At 40.4% G+C, this 21,414-nt stretch overlaps 1 protein-coding gene across 2 annotated transcripts in view; it reads right to left on the minus strand.

Annotated features, from left to right (window-relative positions):
* Window positions 1–468: 468 nt before the first annotated feature.
* FOXN1 (forkhead box N1) overlaps window positions 469–21,414 on the minus strand; it is a 53,736-nt gene continuing 32,790 nt past the window's right edge. For both annotated transcript variants that reach the window (XM_075589270.1, XM_075589271.1), the window contains exons 6-10: window positions 14,635–14,762; window positions 12,977–13,073; window positions 7,551–7,758; window positions 4,640–5,155; window positions 469–3,006 (exon numbers count right to left, since the gene is read on the minus strand). In XM_075589270.1, the coding sequence (XP_075445385.1) occupies window positions 2,741–3,006; window positions 4,640–5,155; window positions 7,551–7,758; window positions 12,977–13,073; window positions 14,635–14,762 (1,215 nt within the window). In that variant the 3' untranslated portion in view covers window positions 469–2,740. The remainder of the gene's footprint in view (window positions 3,007–4,639; window positions 5,156–7,550; window positions 7,759–12,976; window positions 13,074–14,634; window positions 14,763–21,414) is intronic.

Consider the following 21,414-nt stretch of genomic DNA (forward strand, 5'->3'; position numbering starts at 1 on the left):
GTCTCAAGAACATTCTGTCCGTAAAAGGGGTAATATTCAAGGAAGGAAGGGGAAGAACAGCCAAGTTCATACTGGTACACCGACATGTTAGACCTTGTGACAGTCATTTTTTGTACTGTGTGCTACAATGTCTATTGCTGATTATGCTTAAATAAACTCTGATATGTAAATACTGCAGCAGCCAAAAAATCTCTGCATCCTTCTTCATTATAATACTCTTCTTTTTATGTTAATATTAAGACTATTCTGTACTTTTCTCAAACAGAAGTAGCATAGTGTCTGTCTTTTTTCACTTTTTCTGTTTTATAAATAGATATAAAATATTTTGGAGCAATTAAAAAAAAGAAGTTAACTTCACTCTATGTATTATAATCTAAATAGATTTATTCTTCTAAATAGTTGGGGGTAGGAGGGGGGGGGGGCGGGGGGTGACATGCCTAGAAAAAAAACAGAAAGAACACAATAAAACAGATTGCATTGCCTTTTAGTGAAGCTTTTTTACAAACATAATGCTATTATACAAAACACTGAAAAAAGAACCATATCAGCAACACATATTGTGCCAGGATTACTTTGTCTACTTCTTTAGCAGGATCCATGTTTTTTTCCAACATTATGGTTTAATATTGTTTTTTTTTTCAAGTGTATGTAACATATTGCAAATCTAGATTCTTATAAATTAGTGCAAAAGTTTTAAAGAACTGCAGAGGTTATGAAATCCCAGCAGAGCTTGAGGGGGCTGCAGCTCATTGCAATGAAGCGGCTAAATGCTGTAGTAGTAAAAAGCTAAAGATACCAAACATCCAAAAGGCGGTATGGCCCTGACTGTCCCATTGTCCAAAGGCACATGTCCCAATTTGACAAATGAACAGAGGGCTGTGATGCTGACTTTCAATGTACACAGGTGAAGAGAGGCAGAAGAGCAGCTGGCACTGCCTCTGTTGTCTGTCACCACCACTTACTCTCGTATCTCTCTCCTCCTCAGAATCTTTTCATAGGTTCCTTTTTGCCCAGTTGCCACTGAGTTCTGCTACACAAGGCCATTTGGGATAGGCCTCGGGGGCTCTGACAATTTGTGAAAAGAAGCGCGCTGCTGATTGAGGGGTTGGGATACTGGATAAGACAGTGAACCGATGTGAGACATTCGGTAGCTCCTGGTGTGCAACTTGGAATGAGTGGTACTTGATGGACGTTGTGGAGATGACATCTCTGATTATGGCACCTTTTCCTTTAATACTGACTCCCAGAAATGTGTTAGCCATAAAAATATCAACTACAAATCATAATTGTAGCCCCAATTTTTCAGCGGTGATGTACGTATCTTTAAAAATTCTCTGCAATAATTTTCATCAAAGTGCCACCTACAGTATTAGGCTTCTTGTAGACAAGTGGCAAAGGGCACTGGTGATTGCCATAGACACTAAAGTAGTCTCACCCATAGTATTTACCATTGGTTGATGAAGGTGGTACAACTGAAGGGGCTGTGGCTGTATCTATGTTGGCATTTGAGTCATGTTATCTAAAAGTAACAGAGTTGGTAGCACTACCTGTTTGTGTCACCCTAGGGGCTATTCATCTAATCAAGTACATTTGGGTCTCATAATACTGCATTTACAAACATATCCAGAATTTTTGTGACCGTTAAATATCTTCTTGATTAGCTAAAGATGGACAGAACCATTTTCTAGCACCCCCTAAAACCGAGATAGTTATGTGTGGGAGAAAGCAAAGTGGAAAAATATATAATTTTGTAATCCCAAATAAAAAGTGTGATGAAAAAAAAAACAATCCGCCACAAAGCAAGGAGTGCACAGCTAAAAACTTGAAACATCCACACCTGCTTTATGAATTGCATGCATTTTAACATATATATTGTAAGAAGAAGCTTTAAGAACCATTTATCTCCGAATATAACTGAAATGTTTTTGAGTTCCTTGAATTAATGTTTATGTTCGAAACAGAGGGTGTGCGTACACCGGCCGCACAACTCTTTTGCATATATTAGGACTCTGAAATTCACTGAAATTTACATTTTGGTCTTTATCTGTCCTTATTCCAAAGGTTGTTCTATTTAGTCTTCTTTGTCAACTTTTTAAGGGTGAAATAGGAGCCTTAAACCTTTCCTGTTTTGGGGTGTTTTGTTATAATCAGATGAAATATTCTGAACACTAACTACATATGTGCAGATCATGCACATAGTGCTTGTTGCAATGCAGTGACTGTTACAGGAGAATATCTAAAGTGAAGAGACCATTCATTCATCATTCTTTTTCCGTCAACCTAAAAGGATTAGCGTTTGGTTTGAACAGCACACTTAAGGAATTCATGTTACTGTAACATCCAGGGAAAAAAATGGTATGATATCAATCTCCAGGAATCTTGATAGAAGTAGCTGCTTTTCACAATGAAGCTTTTTTTAGAGATTGGAGGCTTATTCCGTAGCTGATACTCGAGTATTCATTTTCTTAATTTACTCTGTATAATTTGATATATATTTATTTTTAGTTTTTTTATATCTTGTATTGGATTGACATTGAAATACTATAAGGATGATGTCGTACATACGTGCCCTGGGAAGCACAGGTTCCATCTTCAGTGTAATCGAAGATTGAATTAATAGTTTATTTGAGCTAATATTGACCAAATGTAGCTAATTTATCTTTTACTGTACTCTTCAACTCTTCATTTTTGTCAGATCAAGTTGAAACAGTGTTGGTTGGTGGTTGGTAGCTTTGCGATTTTAAGCTATTGCAACATGCTTGGTTCCAGAGGCATTAAGATACGATGGCATTGGTGTATCCAGTTCCATGAATGAAGAATAAACTGTGGTGAGATGTATGTCACCCAAACCGACATGTGAATTGCTGCCAGGTGAATTGATCTCATTGTTGCTGCCAATACCGTTCCCAGTGTGAAGAAAATAATGTGGTGGCGTTGGAGAAGACGACATAAGATTCAAGGGATCCATAGCCAGGCTGTCATCCTTAAGCTCTTCCCAGAGATTCCCTGTCAATCCAAATGTAAACAGATGTTAATCACATTTGATTGTAGTTGCATTATATCTGAGATACATAAAATATATACATAATTGTTTCGTTTACCATGAGACACAGTGATGCAATCGCTAGATGTGTGTCGCATGTATTTGTGTAAAAAAAATGTAGTCTTTAGGTAGATATTAGCCAATCTGAAGATTCCCTTGCAATAAAGAATCAAGGGCTGATTCTTCACTCTGTCACATAAGACTGAACCATAATGTTGCTTTATCATAATTCGTGTGAACTTCTTCTCACTTTGATTATTAGTGTGGATTTTACAGAGTAAGAGTACATAAAATAAAATCAGAATTGGTGTATACTGTAGCTATACCAACTTACGCTGAATTTAGAAAGAACAGGGTAGGAAAGAAAGGGGACGAAGTAGCCATTTATGGACTGCAGTGAAGGTATAATAATGTAAATGGGAAGGAGGTGTACACAAGTCCATTAAAATAGGAAAAGGTCTTGATCGGACCTTCAAAATGGAAAGGGAGTGAGTCAATGGTGGGAGATGCAGCACCATTCGCGGATCTATTTTATGATGTACTATGTAAGCCACAGATGGGACAACCCCAGTCCTCAAGGGCTACCAACAGGCCAGGTTTTCAGGATATCCCTACTTCAGCACAGGTGGCTCAATCAGTGGCTTAGTCAACTGAGCCACTGATTGAGCCACCTGTGCTGAATCAGGGATAACCTGAAAACCTGACCTGCCGGTGGCCCTGGAGGACTGGAGTTGCCCCACCCCTGGTGCACATTATAGGTGCTATGTAAATAGAAATACACGTACATGTTCCCACAGTTACATTTACCAACCAATGTTATTGGCTCTCCATTGCGTTTACATCTTCTCCTGTCTCTGTAATTCTACCAACATACCTTTTAGGTTGTAACCGCTCTGAGAGCAATGATTATATTTTCTATTGTGTGGGGGTTTTTTTTTTTTTTTTGTATTGTATTACATTTTCCTGCATTCCAATTTTGTAAACACAAATAAACACACCGAAATGTTAATTGTGATGTATATGTCTAATTACGAGTATTTTCATATTTTCTATTAAGGAAATGATAAATTTGTGAAGATCCAATGCTGGGTTTATGCGTACTACACATTCCAATAAGTGAGAATGCACAGTATCTCAGGAGAGCTCTCTTTTTTTAACTAGCATGATTGCTACAGTAGACTACTCATGGTTTTGGCCAGCTTGGAATGAATTGGGCTATTGAAAAAAGTCTGTTGCCTTCAGAGTGCTGACCTAGACGCACTCAAGTAGCCCAGTGACTCGGCCATCGGCTGTGCGTTCATTTGACTTGCATAATTAATTAACATCTTTATTTCTAATGATGTGCTTTAATAAGGTCCAGTACTTTACTATTTCTTCACTTTAACTACGTAACGCTTCAGAATACTGCCCTTTCATACTATTTACTTTAAACACTTGTTCATCTACCGTTAATGTTCGATGAGATCCACTTGTATATATTTAATTTCACTAGCCATACATTGTGCCATTATAAGGTTATGAGTATGCAAACTATATATTTAATACCAACGGAGAGATATTGAGATTGTTAGAAGGGTAGAGCTTCAGAAACGTTACCTTGTAGCTCAAAGTCCGTAAGGGAGGGATTGAGGGCGTCAATGTCGTTGCTCAGCTCCCCTTCTATAAGATTATCTTGCATTGTTCTGGTTGGAGAGTGATCTGTTAACATCTCCATGTTGTGAAGAGGTGGGGTGTGGGCAGGAATCGGAGAGTCCTGGGGATTAATGGATTGTGCTCTCAGTTCTCTTTGGTTATTAGGTGATGAAAAATGATTCTGAGAGATCCCATGGGACTGCTGTATCATAGCCGGCGAGATTTGTGGGAAACCATGTGGTAGTGAAGTATAACATGGTGGCTGATGCCCTGCAAGTTGCTTCTTACAATGCAGAGATCCTGAAACATCATGCATTGTTTGCAGGGATGTAGGCACAGGAGAGGAAATGGTTGGTTCACACAGGGGTGCGTGGATAGACAACTGCATTGCAGATGCGTTTGCAAGACCAGCTCCATTACAAGCCATAAGTGTAGATCTCAGCTTTTCCGTTCTGTCTCCTATTAGTTTATCAAGATCTTCTGAAGGAAAGAAAACAATACACTGTTAATGATGTATGTCGTTTAATATTAGTTCAGCACTAGCAATTTATATTTGGTGTTTGTACTACACCACCAGTTTCCTGCGAAAGAGTTATTTTGATTGGCTCACACAATCTTATTTACACATTCAGTACAACAATTGAAAGGGCAGTCTAGAATTGAATGACACATGACATTGAATATAACGTGTAAAGCAATACATTTATGAAAACACACATTTGGTTCAGCAGCCGAAATGCCTAACTTGCACCATCCAATACCCAACAGATTGCCTACAGTACATAAAACATTACCACATAGTCACAATAATACTTAGAGGGGGAAATATTTGCATGCTTGTGACCAACATGGTGGACGAAGCTTCTTACATGGCCTTCAATGGCACTTCACTACCTGTTCATTTCTAGCCACAGCTTGTGTGACGGTAGGGGTAACCCAGCTATCTAGTAAAGATTAAGCCCCCTGGTTACCCCTGAAACCGTGGGGTTCCTGGTAGCTACATAAGCACCATAAGCCAGGGACCAGGGATAATACATGTAGAAAATAAAATGACCCCTGTTTTCTTCTGTTTCCATGTTCCCTTGGCCCTAGACCTGTGAGATTTCTTGTGTGTCAGTATTAGGGGTGATATTTGGGTAGAAATGCAATTATTTTGTTTGCAGGAGTTGGGGGGTTGAAGTTACTGGTAGTCCTTTAATTCTCCCCGGCGAGCAGGCATGATTTGCCGGTACGCGGGGTGAATTACACTGGGGCAACCCAGTGTCCCCCAGACTCCTGGATTTCGAGCCCAAATATCCCAAATCCATTTCTTTTATAAGTATAAGGTTCCCCAATGTGTAAACTTTATTTAAATATACTTTATAATGTTTTAGACATTTGTTATAAGACTCTATACAGTCAGCTAGGGCATCAGCATAGACTCTGGCATGTCTGTATAGAGTGCATAGTTCAAAGAGGAGACAGGAGGTTGAGAGGTGTCAGGGTGCTAAGTGGCCGGGGCAGGGCAGAGTACTGAGTCCGGAGAACAGAGACCCACTGTGGGGAGGACCCTCTGGTTTGCCAGATTCAGTGGAGCCTGCCCAGTAGGTGGCAATGGATTGACTGGGGGAAGCGGCAGAATGTCTGCGCGTTTCCCATTGGTCAATCCCGAGCCGGCGTGGCACACCTCCTCCTCTGACGTCAGCCCAGAGACGATCCGCTGTTTCTATTGGCTGGCGGGGAGGAATTCCCACTCTCTGATTGGTCGTTCCTCCATGCTGAACATAGCTCAGCGGAGGGTATGTAAGGAGAAGCCCTAGTCAGAGAACCAGACGATTTTGTGGCTTGAGTGGTTGAAGCTAGGGTGGGCTTTTCAAAGTTGCTCTGTCCCAAATAACAGAGCAACCGGCTTCATTTTGAAGCTAGGAAAGTCTGCCCTGCAGAGACTAAGTCAGACGCAAGGACCAAGTTCTCATCTGAGAACGTAGTGATCACGGTCAGGAGTTCCTGCAGAAAACAGTTCCAGGAGTATCGGGACTAGGTCGCAGTCAAGAGTTTCTGCGGAATCTCAGTCCAGGACGTCCGGAACAAGGTTACGATCAGTGTAAGCCCTTTCAAGCGGGCGTCCTGCACCTAGGAAATGCCAGATCTCATACCCCAGACCCATTAAGTGTGTGTATTTCTTTATTTTGTGTTTTGTTGTATTTCCGAGGTTTTATCCAAATAAACCCCATTTTATTTCACTGCCTTGTTTTGCTTATTGACAGATCCAAGAAAATATAAATGTGTTAAGAGACCTGGTCTACCGTGACAGCTTGCAATCACGTTAACAACAGAGAGTTTTGCTTGTTCCCTTCCCATGATATAAAAATTAAAAGTAGGCAGTGTGAATTGCTGCCTTAATCGTAATACATTAAACTCGAGGACAACGTTGCTGGTTTCATGGCTGCAAAACAAAGATTTGTATTCTCTTCAATTTCCGCTAGCATGAAATTACAAATATAAAAACTTCTAAAATATACATATAAATATAAGTATGAGAGAGGTGTTTTTTTTATTGTTCTTTCCATCTGCCAGGCATGACCAGGCAAAAATGATGCTGCGGGGACAATGTTTCAACATGTACTGTATAGTCAGTTTCAGCTATGATGAACCTATGTCTTAACCATAAGTGCCTTTTGCACCTGTGGACTTCCTTATTCAAATTCAGTAGACATATATATTTGAAGTTGAAATGAAATCAGCTAAATCACCATACATGTACTCTCTTGAAACGTGGGGAATCAGCTGCAGTATGAAGTCTAATTCTTGATGTGCATGTAAAATTTACCATGGCCCCTTAACTAGACCACACTTGCAATGACAGTAAGGCAGATGTTTCTCGCAGTTCGCTCACCTGGCTTTGCCATGCTCTTTCTCACAGTCACGGGATCTTTTCTTTTCCACTTTTGTAGTTCCTCTTGCATCTTGTCAATTTTGGCTGGGTTTAGGGCCCATAAACATCCCTTTCTGGAAGAACTACCAGATTTGTTCTCTACTTTTTCAAAGCACTTGTTCAGGGACAGGTTGTGACGCACAGAGTTCTTCCACCCATCTGGAGCTGTCTAATAGGGCAATGACATTGACATTAAAAATATATATACTACGTCCCAAGTCCCAAATGAAAGACCTGTAACATGCTGGTTAGAAGTGCCTTTGCCATTAAACAATCCACCCAAATACTATGTGAAAAGATGAACAGTAGAAAAGAAATGGCTTCCCGTTTTGGCAAAAAAAGACATCCCAAACATTTTAATCCAGGGTGTTCTCAACTCCAGTAATCAAGACCCCCCCTCCCCCCCAACATGTCAGCTTTTAAGAATATTCCTGTTTCAGCACTGGTGGCTCCATTAGTGGTTGTCGATAAATTATATATTTATTATTATTATTATATAATTATTTGTTTACAGGTATTGAGAGATAACCCCTTGATTAACCTTTTATGAATTCTTCAAATTTTAGTCCAAAATGATTATTCTCTACTTGTGTCCTCTTAGAGACAGTTGTGGGACCCATCTCTTTTTACTTTTACCTATAACCAAATAAAAACAAGTCTACTTTTGAGTCCGTCATCGAGAATTGCCATCTTAAACTATGTGCACAAAAAAAGGAAATGCGTTAAAAAAAATGTTTTTCATTTCTTCTGAGAAACCATTCCTGCTTATTTTAAAGCTCTTTGTGGATTCTTGGGTAGCCAATAGTGCTGTTAAAATACAGGCAGCGGCTTACTGTAACTGCTCATTTCTGGTGGGGTGAGAATCATGTGGAGGCTGACTTTTATCAATGAAAGGATGAATGTAATAGACCTGATGATGTAAATCTACATATTAAAATGTGAAATTGGCAAAAAAAAAGATTAAGCTTATTTTCCACTTACTCTTCCCACAAATTAACGAACATCAACCAGGCAAATATCAAATACCATGTGTCACTTTCATTGCTATTAGTTTTTTTTTTATACATAATAATAGGTATATTCAACCGTCTATCAAGTAGTTTCCGCCCCAGATAATTGCGTGGAATTTTTTTGTTTCAGTAATGCATTGTTAAATACTGGGAGGTGCTTGGACTTTGAGGAAAAAGAATTAATTGCACCAATAAAAAAATAAATAAAGAATCCCCCTTTTTTCCAATGGAAATGTTTTTAATGGGTGATTATTTCATGCTCACTCCTTGCCCTAAGGTAAAATAATGAACTCGATCAGTAGAATTCACAATGGACAAACACAAAAGCGAAACTCTGTTGTTCCTTTTCCGAGCACACAGCACTTTTTTTTTCAGGGTGAAACTTCCTTTATATTTTTGGCTCTTTCTAAAATCTCAAAAGCTGTTTCACGTACAGTATATAACAGGGGTGGCCAACTCCAGTTCTCAAGGGCCACCAACAGGTCAGGTTCTCAGGATATGCCTGCTTCAGCACAGGTCCACTGATTGAGCAACCTGTGCTGAAGCAGGGCTATCCTGAAAACCTGACCTGTTGGTGGCCTTGAGGGCTGGAGTTGGCCACCCCTGGCTATGTCAATTTAGATTACCGCAAAAAAAAAAAGGTGTTTTTCTGCTGGCAATAAAGCAATACAAATGATGGGTAATGGACGTCAGTATCTTTCTTAATAAGGGATTTTGACAGCATTAAAAAAAAAAACAGATACCCTTTTTTTTTAATAGACCACATATAACTTAAACCAGAAGTGAAAATTAGGGTTTTTAAATTAAAGAAGGGGTCTATGTTAAATTCGATTTGAAACAAAAAGTGATACTGTGAGTGCTCACTTGCATGTCATTACCCAGAATCTTTAGCTGCAGTGAAACCACTGTATGCTAAGTGATAATGGGGAAAGGAAGGGTTGCAAACCTGTCCGAGATGTGAATGTGCTCACAAGTGGTAATTGTATTTTTCTGCAAGTTATAGAAAAGTGGTATAGTCTACAGCATGGGATGCTGCATTTGCTGCTTTTTTTTATATACAGCTGCAGCGGCCATTATTCGAACACTTCACGCGTTGTGTACATCGGAATACCAATGTCATGACGCGGGATGTCTCCCAACCTTACCGCCTTAAGATGCGAGTGCAGAAAATGGCATTTTAGAGTTCTGGTTTTTAAACACCTTAAATTGACACAGTAGCACAATAGCACAGTACAGGCATACCCCGGTTTAAGGACACTCACTTTAAGTACACTCGCGATTAAGTACATCTCGCTCAATAGGCAAACAACAGCTCACGCATGCGCCTGTCAGCACGTCCTGAACAGCAATACCGGCTCCCTACCTGTACCGAAGCTGTGCGCAAGCGGGGAGACAATAGAGCCTGTTACAAATGCGTTATTTATATCAGTTATGCACGTATATGACGATTGCAGTACAGTACATGCATCGATAAGTGGGAAAAAGGTAATGCTTCACTTTAAGTACATTTTCGCTTTACATACATGCTCTGGTCCCATTGCGTACGTTAATGTGGGGTATGCTTGTACTGTACACATTACAATTCATTAATTTCATTGCACCCAAAGAAACAGAATCCATGAAATTCAACAAAGCAATCACGATAAGCGCGTGTGCCTGGGGCAATTGGCCGCGTTCATGCTGCATGGAGTACAGCAGTTCACACGAAATTGACGCCGTGATTTGTTTGAATAACGGCCTCTGCAGTTGTAGTTATTTGGGGTTATCACAGTATTTTAGCAACTGACACATAAGCGAAACATTTTGGACTTATCACCCTATTTTCAAGACGGTGAGATTTGAATAAACAGGAATCCCCAGTTCTGTTAGCATAGTGGGAGCTGTTTTCAAAAAACGTTGTAGACGCTTCCCCTATTGCTCGAATGCATTAATATATATTGGCCCAGATGCACTAAACAGTGCTCAGCTGTAGCACGCCTCAACCCCCATTCGTTTGATCCGGACTTCAAATGGGCGCTCCACCGTTTAGTCGATCTGAGTCATTATCCGGTAGGGTGAGAGAATGGTAGTAAAAAGGAGTTTTTGCCTTTGGAATTGTTTCCTTATGTATATTGGGACAAGAGCACTGAGGGATAGGGGGAACTTGAACAATGATATGCTAGCTCACGGAGGAATTTAAGAAGAGTTCTCCAGAACTCGATGATCAGGTTTGCCTTTATGTTGGCATCAGGACTGCTCACGAAAAGGAGGTCATAGAAATTCTCTCACAGGGCTGGGCAGAATTTGCATGACCTCACCTGGCTGGTTGTACAGGCCTGAATATCAGCATCAACTTCTAATTAAATGCGTACGTTCAACTAATAAACGAGTGTATGTTTTCTATGTGGAATAATGGACTGCTTTAGCAAAGAGGGCACTGAGATGTTCAACAAGGTAGTGGAGAACTCCGCTGTTAAAGGATTTCTGCTACTGGGATACCAAGGGAGTGACCCTTTTACAACACATGTAAATTAATAATATGTCACGTGTCTTGTAAAGTGCTATGTACCTGGATAGTGCTATGTGAATAAATGAACAAATGGGAGGATCCAGGGCACTACGGATTTTTAAGAAATGAAATGTATTCTAGGCACACACAACGTTTCGAGCTGTACAAAGCTCTTTCTCAAGTGACTGGCCAGTTGTGTGTGCCTAGAATACATTTCATTTCTTAAAAATCCGTAGTGCCCTGGATCCTCCCATTTGTTCATATATCTTGAAATCACACCAGACAGGTCTTTTCCCTGAACCACGGAGCACCGGTACCTCAAATTGCAAGTATACTGCTTTATTATACTCTTACAGGTGTGCTAGACACAACCCTCTTGTTTGATCGCTATATGAATAAAGACAGATATACATTCATAATCATATAAGCCCATATTTACTAAGGCCCTTATTCCATAAACTGTGACTACGCAGATTCTGCAATTTTGGGGAAACAGCGGGGTAAAGATATTTTTTTTGTGTGAGATAGCGCTACTACATGGAAAGCCCCATTGAATCAGTGCAATTGCACTTTATATTTTCAGGCGCAATGTATGAAAGTACCAGGTACCCCAATATTGCCGCGTGTAGCAGTTTGCAATTTGGGGAGTGTCCATAGAGGATTTACCTGGTGCACAGTATCAGATGTATAATGTTTTGCTCCTATCTGGGGCCTCTCGTGTTCTATGTCTTTACTTTTATTTGTGAAACACCTCCCCCACACTGTTCAAATTGTTTGCTCAGTGCCTGTCTGCTACTGGGAGGCTCATTTGCGTTATCTGACTGAGGGTGGAAAGAACATTAATATTCTCCTGTTGCGATAATGAAGATCCCACAAAAATCTGATGCCTAAAAGCCGTATTGTCTACTTCAATGTTTTTCAGTAGGGGTTTCCCAGTTATCCATAAAGGTTTCCCTGCAATTTTCAGGTCATTTGAAAACGTTACCAAATAGAAAAGACTTTATAATGTATCTGATCTCGGCCGCGCAATTAGAGAGGGTGGGGGTTTCATACAATGCATCTGATCTCAGACGCGCTATTAGAGAGGGTTGGGGTTCCTTACAATGCATCTGATCTCAGACGCGCTATTAGAGAGGGTCGGGGTTCCTTACGATGCATCTGATCTCAGACGCGCTATTAGAGAGGGTTGGGGTTCCTTACGATGCATCTGATCTCAGACGCGCTATTAGAGAGGTTTGGGGTTCCTTACAATGCATCTAATCTCAGACACACTACTAGAGAGGGTAGGGATTCTTTACAATGCATCTGATCTCAGACGCGCTATTAGAGAGGGTCGGGGTTCCTTACAATGCATCAGATCTCAGACACGCTATTAGAGAGGGTTGGGGTTCCTTACAATGCATCTGATCTCAGACACACTATTAGAGAGGGTCGGGGTTCCTTACGATGCATCTGATCTCAGACGCGCTATTAGAGAGGTTTGGGGTTCCTTACAATGCATCTAATCTCAGACACACTACTAGAGAGGGTTGGGGTTCCTTACAATGCATCTGATCTCAGACACACTATTAGAGAGGGTTGGGGTTCCTTACAATGCATCCGATCTCAGACACGTTATTAGAGAGTGTTGGGGTTCCCTACAATTTCACTTTATATTACCGATCTGTGTCAAATGTACATCACTTGATTTGATTGATTGATAAAGTTCGTAATTCTGGCAGCAACCGAGCGGAAAAAAATAATTTGTTCCAGTGTGTTAAATCCTTTTTTTAAAAGCTTGATACAATTTGATATTGACAGTCAATAACAGCTATAGTATGTTACACTTGATATTGCAATACACCCCATAGAATGATTATTAGGAAATATACATGACATGAAAATCTTACCTTGAAATAAGGGAAGTGTTCGGTCATGAAATTGTAAATCTCACTCACAGGCAGGCTCCCAGTCTTACTATTCTTCAATGCCATAAATATCAGAATGCTTAAAAGAGTAAAGAAATACAATCTTAATATCAGGATTTCTGGATTTTTGGAATGATTTTAGTATTTTACGATTACAATGTTAATGATTGCTATCCAAAGTTCCTGTAGCCGTACTGGTCCTGAACAAGTGTACTGTAAATTTGTCTTTAATTGCGCTGAATTTTACAGGAGGGCTCTTGATAAACACACGGTTGTTTTCTTCACGCATTCATTCTCAAGAGGCTTGTGAATTTTCGAATGCTGCCAGTGTAATCCCCTCTAAGGCTGCGGCCACGCTAGCGCTGAGCGTGCTGACCGCGCAGTGCTTGCCGAGGTTAGTTTCGGCACGTGAAATTGTCCCGTGGTGCGCGCGAGCTCGTGCGCGGGCACAGACACTCACCCGCACTTGGTGCTTGCATAAACAGAAAAAAGGATTTTCAACCGCGCTCAACTTACCCGCAATGCCTTGCGAAATAGCGCTGACACCCGGCGCTCATGGTTGGAGAGTTGGTGACATCACCGCTCTCCAGGCATGAGCGCGATCAGCGCCAGCGTGGCCGCAGCCTAACTGAGGAATTTGCCCAGTGTGCAGCTATTGAAAGAACATCGAGGAGCTGGGTTGAATGTGTCCGCCAGCACTAGTGCACTTAAAAAGCCTGATATTTCTTAGGCTGCGGCCCCGTTGGCGCTGACCGCGCTCATGCTTGAGAGCGGTGACGTCACCAACTCTCTAAGCATGAGCGCCGGGTGTACTGTCTATTTCGCAAGCGCGCGCGGGTGGGGTGTTGCGGGCAAGTTGAGCGCGCTTGAAAGTTACGTTTTTTTCGTTTACTCAAGCGCCAAGCTTGAGTGAGCATGCGTGCCCACCGCATGAGCGGGGACTTGCAGATATACATTTAAGTAAGTAAAAGCGGCAGGCACCACACGCTCAGCACGCTCAGCGCCAGCGGGGACGCAGCCTTAGTCTTCTTCCTTTCTCTATTTTCTCTTGTGAGCTTCCCTATTTCATCTTTCATGGAAAGTTGCAATCCAAGCAGGCAATTTTTGTGTGTGTGCAGTTTTTCTTGTTGTAGACTGAGAGGGTCTCTGGAGCTGAACCATGCTATCCCTGCTATATTCAGCTGCGGGCCAATAGGAAGCCGTGACATCATCCGATTAGGCTGCCTATTGGCCCATGTGATGCGGGATCTTTAGAAAGCAGATGGAGACGCCCCCCCCCCCTTTGAGGGTAAGTATCTCTGGGAGCAGGGGGTCCCCAGAGCTGGAATTAATGGGTTTCAGCTCCGGAGACCCCCTGCTTGAAAAAAACAACAACAAAAACAACTTTGCCAAAAAAAAAAAAGTCAATGGCTTTGATTGGTCCTTTTACATAAACTTTCATTTAACCCTTTTTTATATTTATGTCAAAAGTACATGATATTCTGGGATTGCAATGAACCAAATTACATGACCCAGGACAGCAGCTCAATTTCTTCCTTGTTATATAGGCAACCCTCCTATACTTGCTGGTGGGAACTAGAAGTAACACAGGCGTGCACAGAGTATGTCATTTCCTAGCTATTGCTTGAAGCAGATTTTACCTGTAGGAATAGATGGGTTTTGGATACAGAGGCTGCTGGGACTCCAGGCCGGCTTGTGGGGCAATCCTTTGGTAAGGATAGTGTGGCGAGGAAATGTATGTCACGGGATAGTTACCTCCTGAGGAATACTAAAACACAAAAAGAAATCTCCATTATAGTTAGTCAGAAACAAAAGCAGTTATGGGACCGTAGGCACCATCGCTTAACCAAGGGGTTCGCAAACACAGTCCATAAGACCCCCCGGCCACCAACTGGTCAGGTTTTCAGGATATCCCAGCTTGGGCACAGGTGGCTCAATCGGCCCCTGCTTCAGCACAGGTGGCTCAATCAGTAGCTCAGTCTTCGGTTGTGCCATCTGTACTGAAGCAGGGATATCCTTAGAACCTGACCTGTGGGGGTCTTGAAGACTGGAGTTGAGAATCCCTGGGCTTGTCAATAAAGGTACAACATCTATCCAACAGTGATTTGTTTTATACATGTGGGCTAAAACCCAACATGATAGTTCGTCAAAGATAAAACTATGGTGGGTAGTAATATTGAAACATTGCAGGTCTCTGTGTTTTGTTGTAAGCTACATTGTATTGTTCTAGAAAGCGTAGTATTCACCCCAAAGGAAAAGTTTGCAGGTAGTTACATCTTTTAGTGAACCACCCCAAAAAAAAAAAAAACATAAATATATTTTGGTCACTAGTGTAACAGAATTACCCCCTAAAAAATAATCCATCAGGTGTCATTCTGATATTTATTGTGATATAATAATACAGTATACGTGTAAACAAATAATGAAGGAAATATATATTAGTAAATGAATAAATGCAATGATATGATAAGGTACGATGCATAGACACGCAGTAGGAATACGCGCCAAGCTACCGGTACCAACGGCAGTTCAAATGTAACAAACAGCAAAAGCAATAGTATACATTACTACTCACAGCTTCCACTACCATCTATGTTAATATAAAATACATTGAACGAACTAAGAATTTCAGTGCTGCTGTCATCACTTCTTCACACTTTCCCCACTCACTCAGAAAGCCCCCGAATAGCACCAGAGATAACTGATGGACTTTTAATTTAATGAATGAATGAATGAATGTATGTATTTATGTATGTATGTATGTACAGTATGTATGTAATGAGGGCGAACCAGCTCCCTGACACCCCTAGGAATGCCCCCCACGTCCCGTCGACCATGGCCAGGGAAAGCACTCGCATTCCCACAGCCTCCGCACGCCTCAGCGCGGGCGAAGGCACCATGGACCCGACCTAAGGCTTAGAAAGAAAAAACAGAAATGCAAACACACTAAAAAAAACTTAAGCACACCATATTATTTTCCATTTCGTACGATGCATTTTATGATAATCTCTTAATTAATCTGGCAGTTAAGTCTTTAATTACAAGGTTGCAAAATCATTAATTGTGGAATAATTGACCGTCGTGCTTTAAACTGGTTTGCAGCGTAATAGTACAGAAACGTCTTCAGAGTGGTACCACACGAAAAGGTTAGGAAAACTTGTCAACATTTTACATCAACAAAAAGATGCCTGTTTTAAAATAAGCAGACACCAAACAAGTTATTGTGAGTAAAAAAAGTGACATAAACCACCACCGTACTGTGTACGGGAAATAAAAACACCACTTGTGAGCACATTCACACGTCTCAGACGGGTCTGCAACCCTGCTTTTCCCCATTTTCTCCTAGCATACAGTGCTTCCACTGCAGCCAGGGATTCTGGGTAATGACGTGCAAATGAGCACACACAGTGAGTCACTTGTTACTTCTTGTCCCTTTTAACATAGACCCATATAAGCTTATTATACCTGTCTTCACAGCTTTGTCAGCGCAGACAGGGTTAAAGAAGTACAAAAGTATGGGAGTCTGCAGCTTGAAAACCGAATAATATTGTGTTTGTTGTGACAGCCGCGACCTAGTTAATTGAGCTTGACAGGAACAAGAATAGGTGTGGATGAGGGCGATGGGTGAGATTGGCTGGAGATTTTTGTTTTTATACAAACTATGATTAGGTTGGCATGTCGTACTTTTATGTTTCAAAGTGTGACAGCACACCTAAACTTTTATTGTGGGTGGGAACAGCAGCGATATTGTTTAATGATTACATCAGGGATTTCTAACAGCTCTTCTGTCCCCTAGTTTCATAATGTCCTGGTTTTAGCGAAATAGGAGCACAGAAAAAAAGATTTTCTTTTGGGTGGTATAGGAGCCCTTGTTCTGTATTGTGTTCACATAGAATAGGAGATATCTTTCATCTGTATTATAGGATTTTTTTTGTATGTATTACTGTTAAATGAGATGACATTTTCATTTTTAATTATTTTTTTTAAAATAGTTTTGGACAATTACCGTAACAAAAAAAAAGGTGCGTTTAATATCTGAGGATTTTCAGGCTGGTATACTGAAGGAAGGAAAGGTGCACCCTCAATGTCCCATTATATATATATATATATATATATATATATATATATATATATATATATATATTTATATATATATATATATATATATATATATATATATATATATATATATATATATATATATATATATATATATATAAAATTGGTGGTCATTTTAGTGTTTTTTGATACTTAAAATGATAAAAAAAAAGTCCTAAAGCTGCAACAGTCTTTACACGTTTACTCACAACTATGGTTTTAAAAACTGAAAGACGACAAGATATTTATGTTTTTCTGTGTTTAAGGTGCATGATCAAGAAAAAATAAGGTGGTGGTGGGGTGAACATGAGTGGGACAAGAACCGTCTGTGTAGCCAACCCAATATACATGAACAAAGTGACATGGATGAGAGGGCCATGTAGGACCTGAAATGTTGTTCCCTTTTACTGCTGCCTTCAGCAATAAATCTTCATTTAATCTCTCACGAAAAGTTGTAAGTTGTGATCTACTTTCTAGGGGATGACTGCCACAGTCACTTGTCACGTTTTTAAAGGTACATGTGCCCAATGTGGACCTCCAGTGAACTGCTCCCAATCGCTAGATCCAGTGGTTGTTAGGGTGACTGCAACTGAGGCCATTTGATACTGTTGGAAAACTTGGAAAAAATTTACTGGAGAGATCCAGCAACATGGGCTTGGGCTATATATAATACTGCACTAAGCATGGATGTTGGCTTTGCAGCCCACACGAGAATGGCACTTCTGTTGTTGTGACATCATCTGACACAGTCAGTCATCTGCATTCTTTAATGTTACTGCTGATGGCAGTTCTCTTTCTTCCGCTCCCCTTATATGATGACAGTGCCATTAAGACTCAACCATTATGCGTTTCCCTAATTGCAAAATGCTCTGCCTCTCTTGATCGTGGTGTTGCAGTCGGTGTAGTCGGTCCTTGCTGAAGTTCTTCTCTCACCTGCTTGGAAGCAACATGCAGATCCAGTATAAAGGCCCCTACTCGTGGACATCTGCGAGGACCACTACCACTGCACGTCTGCCAATTTCTTCATGTCTTGGAGGTTGAGCTATACCCTAAGAAAAACCTCTCTGAAGACCTTGGTTCAAGGTCCATCAACGACTCGTCACTTCAAATAAAAATTATTCTGAATTTGTTTTTGACAGTCGTTGATCCTTAATAGTACAGCTAATGTTTCCTTCCTTCTTCATGTAAGGAGCTATCATTCTGATTAGCACTATCATGCCAAACAAATATGGGACATATACAGTACTAATGAATAATTTTAGGTTATTAGTCAGAAAAGATGTTTCACAGACTTGTAATCTCTTGTGTGATTTACGATTCAAAGGAAACAGGTGAGATACGCACCTGGGCTTATTAGCACATGGAAACCCTTTTCTTAAAATAAAAATTGGAGCACATCATATTTGATTTTGTATGCGACAATGGCAAACATATGTAACAAGTCATTTCTCATGTTTGATTTTTTTAAAATGTAAGCACATTGTATTTTTATATGTACATACCTAAATATTTCTAGATCTCAAAATCCCCAGTATCTAATTTCCCACCATACTGGGGATTTGCTATGCAGAAATGTTTTGTACACACCTGTTATGGTATATAGGTGAGGTCAAGAGAAAATTCAGCTCACATTCCTCTGCCACCTCTTTCCTCTTTGCACTTTTTTCTTTCTTTCTTGCACCTCCTACATATTTTTGTTGACTTCAGTGGGCTAAATTCACTAAAAGGTCGAAATAGCGGAGTAGAAATTTGGCGTTTTTTTACAAAATGGGATTGCAGCGGAATTATTTGAAATGACTGCCGTATTCACTAAATTATTTAAACTTAAATGTGTTGCGATTTGCGGGTCGTTTGCATACACAAAAATATGATAATTATTTGGTAACACCGGCGATACAAATACTGTAAGTACTGTATCAGCTTCTTGAAATAATCTTAATTCAGCACTAGGGTTGCAATTGTAGAGGGTGGGTTATGTACTGTAGTGCCGACGAGTATTCTAAAACAAATCTGGGGCAATCACCAACAAGACCCAGGTACATGCTGGGTACATGCTGGGTACATGCTGCAACATTTCCCTGACATTTCTGCAGACAGACTAATGGCCCATCAAATTAACAGCAGGGGTCCCTGGCAGTCTCATTCAAACTGAATGGGACTGCCAGGGAACCCTGCTGTGTTAATCCGATGGGCCATTAGTCTCTGCAGAAATGTCACTGAAATGTTGTTTGCAGCATGTACCTGGATCTTGTTGGTGATAGCCCCAGATTTTCCAAGGCGAGTTTAAGGCAAGTTTTAGAATACTCGTCGGCGCACCTGTACTACAGTTTCTTACACAACTCTATGCAAGAAAATTATTTAACCTCTTTAATGCCTGAGGCTACCAGATGCATTACAAAAGAATACTTTTAGGCATCAAAAGGGTTACGATACAACATAACCTACAAATACAACAAAAAAAGAATAACATCTACAGTATACAGTATTAGCAAATTGTAAGACTCTAGGAGAGTTGGGTTAGTATGGGGTTACTATATTAATATGTTCTACAATCTTAATATATATTTGTATTGCCCAAGTCTAGGTTGGCTAGTCTTATCTTGTCAATGTATAAAGTGGCAATTATATATGTATATTTGTATACTGTATACGGCATGATAGGCTTAACGCCAGACTGTCTTTTTTGGCAATAGTCTGATATTGCCAGGTATCGGGTTTTAGCAATCGCATGTCAATAAGTAATTGGACATAAAATGTGCATGCGTCTTATAAATATTGCTGACATAAGCCACAGTAAAAAAAAACCTCTTATCACTGCTTTATTACTGGCTATCTGGCTTTAGTAAATAGGTAGATAAACACAATTGGTGTTAAACTTTGGTATCCCCAATTTTTTTCTTTTATTGGCCTTTAGTGAAGCGAGACCTACAGTATGTTCCTTGGGCCATGACGCAGAATAGTTTTCTGCCAGTATTCTTTACATTATGGTTTCTGCATGATGTGAATGTGTTCTTGGCCTTCTTGTCAAATACTGCACGTTATCAACACATTAGAGCCTGATTTAAAAAAAAAGTTATTTTCAGAGAACTGCACAGCTGTCAGTTTGTGCAGGTAGTTCATCAAGTGCTAAGGTACTCCTGTTATTGTCCAAAATCTTACCATTGTTACTCAACACTAGTACTGGCACCTGAATATTGCATGCGTGTAACCCCAACACTCCTCAAACTGCAATGGTGCATCTTCACAGGATTGGAAGTTTTTGCTAGATTTCTCACATGCTACTGTACACATCACTTTGCCCAAAAATCCACATGAATTGTGGTTAAAACAACAACAACAACAAAAATCTATGTATTTAACTAATTGAATTTGCCCATATATCAGAATGATTTTCTCACAATATTTACTGAATCAGCCCTAAGCTACAGTACTTAAAATGGTATTTTCTCAAAGGAGAGATTCTTCTTACATAATATAATGGTTTAATGTAAAGTGCTTTCCATACACGAGGTTATAAAATAGTGTAACCTCATTACAATTGGTACTATACCTAATGTTATCAAATTCTTTAGGGTGAGCTGTCAGGACTTGAACTTGTTAAAGGTTTACACAGATGTTACATGTATCTTTGACAGTAGAGCTGTCTCCTTAACAGATTCTCTAATGTAATTACTTTTTGCAAATGTTATTTGATATTCCTTTTTCATTCTGCCAAAATATTTTGATACAGTGGTGGAAAAAATGGTATTGAGAATTATTTTGGAATATACGGAAATGATATGTCGCTGGCCCAATGTACGATAAGAATACACAAACCTCACACACACGCCTTAGGCTAAGTCCCCGCTAGCGCAGAGCGGACGGCGCTTGCGGAGGAGACTTACATATATAGATATATGTAAGTCCCCGCTCACGCGGTGCGTGCGCGCTCGTGCGCGGGCACACACGCTCAGCCGCGATCGGCCCGTAGGTAAACAAAAAATCTATACTTACCTGCGCGCTGAACTACCCGCAATGCCCCCTTCCTCCCCCGCGCCTGCGTAAAAGCCGGACACCCGGCGCTCATGCTTGGAGTGCTCTCCGAGCATGGGCGCGCTCAGCGCCAGCGGGGACTTAGCCTTAGCCATAGTAAAAGTGAATACCCAGCTCCGTTCTTCATGCTTGTCCCCCATTAATGAGGGTAACATTTTACTTAGGATCCTTGTATTTATGTAATTCAGTTGAGCTTAAAAATACAACGCAAAAGGCAAACAAAAGTAGTAAAACAATTAACATAAAATTAAATCAAGCCTTCTGTGACTTAACTTCCATGGGTGATTAAT

Source organism: Ascaphus truei, chromosome 3 (genome assembly GCF_040206685.1).
Source record: "Ascaphus truei isolate aAscTru1 chromosome 3, aAscTru1.hap1, whole genome shotgun sequence".
NCBI classification, from domain to species: Eukaryota; Metazoa; Chordata; class Amphibia; order Anura; family Ascaphidae; genus Ascaphus; species Ascaphus truei.